The following is a 6,322-nucleotide window of genomic DNA, read 5'->3' as shown; positions in this document are numbered from 1 at the left end:
TAACACATCCTTGGAATTCTATGACTTTAGTTGCACATAATATAAGCTAAACACATAGTTTGTAGGAAAAACATAGAAAACATGAAAACTAAAGCAATAGAACCCAAATGTTGAATCTTGTAGTCTTCGTCTTCTCTTGAATCCACACTTCGAACACCTTTGATCTTGATGAACAGTGGATGGAACTCTCAATGGTCGCTGGCTGGCTCGAATACTCAGATTTCCATCTTCGACTTTTTGCTATCTTTTAATGCTCTATTTTGCACATTTCTCATAAAACACATCAAAATACCAAAATAGATAAAATATGCAAATAATGGACACGTAATGCAACTTTGACACTCAAAACAACCAAATAAATGCCTTAAAACAGTGCAAAATCCGAACATATCAGAGACGAAGGTGGTGGTTGCGGTCGATTTTCCACGGTGTATTTTCACTCGGGGGAGGTGGATTTCAGTCGAAGGATGTATTTTCATCCGGAGGAGCTGGCTGACTGTGTACCGCCTTCTTCCTCCTTTCGAACTTCCATTGGCAGTCGTGAGGGGCCCCGTAGCAACAGAAATAGGAGTCATAGACGTACTAGCTCTTCTCCTTCTACTTCCCGTTCTCCTTTTCCTTATGATTCTTCTTCTCCATCTAGGGTTTTTTCGTTCAGCCGAGAAACTAGGTTAGCTCTCGTGCGCCGTCGTCCGGGAATAGTATTCGCCATTCGATCGCCGCTCAGAGAACAAGGGTTCCGTCGAAGTGAGAGGGGAAGGGGAAGTGTGAGGGTGAGAGACGTTTCGAATTTTGTTTTTGAAATTGTAAGTGTTAACCCACTCACTTTGTTTAGTTTACCGTTCTATTTCATTTTCTTTTTTAGTATATTTATTTTATATTTTAAACGATAACTTATATGGTCGGTGGAAACTGGACAGAAAATCACAACAATAGGACATGAAACAACACAAATACGAAAATTGAAAAATCACAAGATTGGTAAGAATAATTGCATTTGAATGATAACAGTGGTGTGATTTGCAGTCGAATGAAGGTGTGGGCCTTACAATAGAGGGGATGTGTGTATTGACTGCCCTTCAAAGGCCACCACTATTAACACAGGGACAAAACTTCATAAAAATCACCCAACTAAACAACTAAAAATATGCTATTTAAGCCAAGGCATTCATAACCAAAAAATACCTAACCTCATTGGTATCAAAACCATGTATGCTTTTCAAGAAAGGGCGTACGTTACCTTCTCTTCGTCTTTAGGTCGCCACATAGATTTCTTAGCGCAAAGCAATCCTTCCTTGTCCCTAGAGACGGACATGCGAATATCCCATTGAATAGATTTGAATATGGCCTCAAGCTCGGTGATGACATCCACCTTGTCCCGGATGATGATCTTTCCTTCGGGTCTTAAAATCCGATCAACTTCCGCTACCAAGGCCATGAAATTACACCTGTTAAGACCAATCGACAAGATTTAGAAGATCAAGCATAAAACAGCAGTTCGCTTGTCAAAACAATGGCAAAGTGTACGCACTTTTTCTTAATCTTGGAGAAGAGGTGGTCAGCATGAAGAAGATCATAAGATCTTGGGTAGGTACTGAATGATTCACACCAGTCATGATAAATTCCAAATAGGCCGCGTTCATAGATTACAGGAAGTGTATCGGGAGCATCTATATTGATAATATTCATTACCCAAATATTCATCTCTCTCATAGCAGCTGCCAATCTGCAAAGTGGGGTACAGCAAACAGTGAGGCGGTAGCGCTATAATACATGTCACCAACATATGTGAAGAGTAATTTCAAAAAGCAAAAACATGATTGTGTCAGGCAAGTAAGAAAATTAGTGACCTCTTTAAACTAGAATAAATTGGAAAAAGGGATTTGTTTGCAGATTGAGGAAGCAAATTAGGGAGGAAAGACTGCAGATGTCCTAAAGAGTATAAACATGAAGTCAACTTTTTCGTTTCCCTTACTTACCCTCCATAGACTGCTCGCATATCCATGACATTCCTTACATTAGGCCAGTCTATTCCAAGTCCTTGGAGATATGAGTTCTTTACAACACGTTTCCAGTGTTTGTAATCGGACACAAAATCTTCTGGAGCTGGTCTACCATAAACTCCGACCTCCGAACTTGACAGCCAGTAAGGCGCTTTCTGCAACCTCGCAGGCCATTGTTCGGGCCATTGAGATCCACGTTCTGAAGAAGCAACAGGTATTTTGTGCATGCATGCTTCAAGAGGCACATTCCTGATAATATCAACGTAAAAGGTCAAAATATAAACAGGTATCTGGTTATGCTACGTTACCTCTGAACTTCAGAGACCAGTGTATAATCACATTGACATAATAAAAAGATTCTGATTTGCAAAACTATACCAGGCAGCACTCGGGTCATCAGAATCTTGACATAAGGGAGGGTCATTCTTTGACCTTTGTTCATAGCACTCATTTGTCTTAGGTTTGCGATAAACCGCAACTCCTACTCCATTTATTCTGTCCTGGGTTATCGAAACAACTTCCCAGCATATAGCTTTAGTCAATTTCTTCATGGCTGTCAAAATTACCAAGAAAGTGACAACTTGTTAACAATCAATGATACATATTAGCTTTACGTTGAAGAAGAGTAACTAAAATGTACCTTCCCATATCTCAACATCTTCAGCAAGTTTTTGGTAAACGGGAGTGGCAGACCAAACAAAGAAGCCTCCAGGTCGTAGTAAGCGATTCAGCTCCAATAGAAGTTTCCCACCTAAATTTTAATGATCATAGCATATCAATAATTCTTGAAAGTCACCAAAAGGTATATAAGCAAATGGAGGAATTAAGTACCTTCAATGTGCCAAGGCACCCGGCAACGCGCACAATGGACGATATCAAAAACTCTTCCAGGATATGGAAGCCTCTTGGTACCCATGACAGCAGATATTGCCGGAATTCCTCTTTCAAGTGCAAACTGAACCTGAGCCTCATGCTCATCTTTTGGAGCAAATGACATGGTTAAGACATCCCTATCAAAGAGGAAACCCCCAAAGCTAGCAACTCCGCAGCCAACATCCAGAACCACTCGGGATCGGTTCCCCCAGGCAATTTCGGGCACGGACTACAGAACATATGATATGGAGTAAGTTAAAACTAAAAGTTAGAAACTATTATAACCACAAAAGTATAAAACACCAATCAAAGAATGACAGTGATATTAGGCTTTGTGTTTCTTGAGTGCTCAATCAGCAGTCCAAATTATTCTTTCAAAAGTTGAATGCAACAGTATGAATAATTTTTATAATGTGCATATAGATGGCCTAAAAATTTAGCAACAAAGAAACTAGGCAAAGAATGAAAAGATTACAATTTAATATTGCTAAACCAAATCCAGATAAAATATAATTTGACTTTTTAAGATCATATATGGTGCCATGGTGATATCAAAGATGATTCATACATGGAAAAATACGAAGTATAAACCAACTATAAAAAATGGGAGATGCACACCAGGCTGATATAATCAAGCACATAATATATTACCTGCTGTATGAAGTCAATGTAGTGAAGAGCACCATGCGGAAACTGGGTTCCACCACCAGGGAAGGTAAGGTATTCACCACTAACTTTAACCCAATTTTGGTGTCCTTTAAAATCTGCAAGTTGGGTGTAGGGAATGTTATGGTACCAGATCTGTGGAAGGGGACATAAGTCAATTAGTAAAGAAGAAAAGCAGCAAATTAAATGCATAACACAATTTCAACAAATTGTTGTACCTTTTCCCGACTTTTAGGCCACTCTATTGAGCGTTGATATTTTTCAGGAAGGGGAACAAGACAGGTAGGTGGATTTTCTGGACAATGTCTCTCTCTGTGTTCATAGTGTCTAGTTGTTCTAAGTTTCTTTACTGCCTGCAAGTTATCAAGGCACGGAATGTAATCGGGTCCAGCTGTTGTGTTACAAAGCTTCCAACTGTATTTACTTGGGTCCTGAGAACCAGATGACTTTTGGGCTTCTTTCTCATTTTTTGACTCTGCAGCCTGAGTAGAAAACGATCCATTTTGAGTTGTTGATTCATCTGCCAGATCTGATTGGGCCCCAGATGGTAACACATCATTGGATTTTTCCTTTTCCTCAGTGGAATTCTCTTTGTCCGCCTTCTCCTCTGTCTGACCATCTGTTTTACCTGAGTCTTCTTCAGCCTTCTCATTATCTAATTTACTTTCTTTAGTTTCTCCAGCTTCGGAATCTTGATTCACTTGAACTTTATTTTTCTCATCATCTTTCGATCCATCTCCTTTCTCTTCTCCGCCATCTTTCTTTTCATCCGCTGATTTCTCTTCCGGCTTTTCCTCTGTGGTTTTATCCGTGTCCTCAGGAACATCATTTTTCTCCACCTGGCTTGCATTTGAATCCCCTTTGGTTGCATCCTCAGGTAAATCCCCCGGGTTATCCTCAAACTGCTTTTGTTTAGCATCATCATTTGGAACATTATCAGCGTTGGTAGCATCGTTGTTGTTCTTTGCACTGATCTCAGTTGCAGGTGTTCTCTCCTCACTTTTATTCTCCTGTGAAACATCAGTAGTCTCACCAGGGGCTACAGAGGAAGACGTCATCATCCATACCCCAGCTAGACAAAAGGCTATGAAAACCACAATTGTGACTGTCGAACAATAGCCTGACGATGATTTCCTAGCATCAACTCTAGAGTATTTCCCTAAAGCCATTGCTTCAACTTCTATCCTTCAATTATTTGTTATAGCACACCTAAACACAATAAGATCGGGTCAATCAAAATAACATCAAAGTTCATCAAGATAGAGCAAGCAAGGTACAGCTAAGATGCACACCGTTAAGATACCTGATTTGAATACAAAAATAGAGGAGTAAAACAGAACCGCTCAACAGCTGAATTTGATTTCAAAAATAGTAACCATCTAAAATACGCTAACTCATTTCGAATCAGTTCGCATTTTGATACAGACCAAACAGGAGAACTCATCCCTGTTAGGAGAGAGAGCTCATTATATACCCCACATCGGTTGTGATAGTAACCATCTAAAATACGCTAACTCATTTCGAATCAGGTCGCATTTTGATACAGACCAAACAGGAGAAATCATCCTGTTAGGAGAGAAATTGAGTTCGTAACATTCGAACAACCGATGTGGGAATTGTATCCGTAACATTCGGAACCGATGTGGGAATTGAGTCCGTAACATTCGACCCTCCTTTAAGGGCCAACATCCTCGTTGGTCACGGCGGATTCTTTGCCCGGCCACCACTCTGTGGGTCACCACTCCGAGAGGTCCCAAACGTACTCGTTGGTCACGGCGAGTTCGTTGCTTGGCCACCACTCCGAGCCGTTTGGGCTCTCAATGAAAGCACCAATTGATACAGACCAAACAGGAGAACTCATCCCAAAAACTAGCCTGTTAGGAGAGAGAGCCCATTTAGTCTATATACCCCACATCAATTGTTCTCACAACCGATGTGGGAATTGAGTCCGTAACACATTACCAGACACATCTAAGAAGTTCTCGCAGCAAAATTCTCGGCATTCCTAAATCCCTAGAAATCAGGGGAAAAAACATAGCCAATACTGAAAAACACGAAATTCAACAGCGCAGATCTACGAAGCAAAGATCTAATCCAAAAACACAACACAAACAACAATTTTCACTCCATATTCCTCAATGCAGGCGCGATATAAACGAACAACACAAAAATCAGCTGTGTGATTTTAAGTACCTCTGCCTCTGAAAATTTTGAACACAGAACAGCATCAACTGGACTGATTAGCCCATACACGAATCGTCGGAGAGCAGGACTGAATGATTCAGCTCTCGAGGAAGAAGATTGCAGTGTGGGAGTGAGGAGTGTATATATAATATACGCGCTCAAAGATAAAGGCTCCAAATATTTCCTTTTATAGTGGATTTTAACGAAAGATGTCTACATTTGCAGAGCATTTTTGCGCCTTAGTTTTTACCTTTTTTTTGTATTAACTGTTTGAAATCAGGATTGACAGTTGGGTGAATTTTGGATGGAAAGAGAATGTGGAGAGCCACAGAATGGCCGTGAAAGACGATTTCCTTTCTTTTCCAAATTGAAAAGGTCTCTATAATCCAAGGTCACATCTTTTAGGCATGTCAATTGGGTTGAACCATCCGATTTCGGGTAATTCTATCCAGTGTGGGCAAGCAAGTTAGAACGTTTTTGGATTAAAATTTTCAAATCTAACCCTTAATAATTTTATTGGGTAATTGATAAAATAAGAAAGAATAAAAAAAATTGAAATTGTATAATCGATTGTGGAACCCATAAATGATAAAGAA

General features: G+C 40.0%; 1 protein-coding gene across 1 annotated transcript; it reads right to left on the bottom strand.

Annotated features, from left to right (window-relative positions):
• Positions 1-954: 954 nt before the first annotated feature.
• LOC121759566 (probable methyltransferase PMT26) lies at positions 955-6,035 on the bottom strand. The gene is made up of 9 exons (XM_042155203.1): positions 5,736-6,035; positions 3,761-4,751; positions 3,528-3,677; positions 2,835-3,105; positions 2,644-2,754; positions 2,382-2,556; positions 1,980-2,252; positions 1,532-1,726; positions 955-1,448 (listed from the first exon to the last, which is right to left on the bottom strand). Exons 2-9 carry the CDS (start codon positions 4,709-4,711, stop codon positions 1,220-1,222), a joined length of 2,355 nt encoding a protein of 784 aa, XP_042011137.1. The 5' UTR covers positions 4,712-4,751; positions 5,736-6,035; the 3' UTR covers positions 955-1,219.
• Between the last annotated feature and the right edge of the window lie 287 nt (positions 6,036-6,322).

The sequence above is a fragment of the Salvia splendens genome, chromosome 12, assembly GCF_004379255.2.
Source record: "Salvia splendens isolate huo1 chromosome 12, SspV2, whole genome shotgun sequence".
NCBI lineage: Eukaryota > Viridiplantae > Streptophyta > Magnoliopsida > Lamiales > Lamiaceae > Salvia > Salvia splendens.
Note: the sequence above shows the minus strand (reverse complement) of the source record. Positions and strands in the feature narration are given on the sequence as shown.

Coding starts and splice junctions, on each gene's coding strand:
- LOC121759566 (XM_042155203.1), bottom strand. CDS start 4,711: ATGGCTTTAGGGAAATACTCTAGAGTTGATGCTAGGAAATCATCGTCA. Junction 3,678..3,760: donor GGCCTAAAAGTCGGGAAAAG/GTACAACAATTT, acceptor CCCCTTCCACAG/ATCTGGTACCATAACATTCC. Junction 1,727..1,979: donor ATGCGAGCAGTCTATGGAGG/GTAAGTAAGGGA, acceptor CCCACTTTGCAG/ATTGGCAGCTGCTATGAGAG.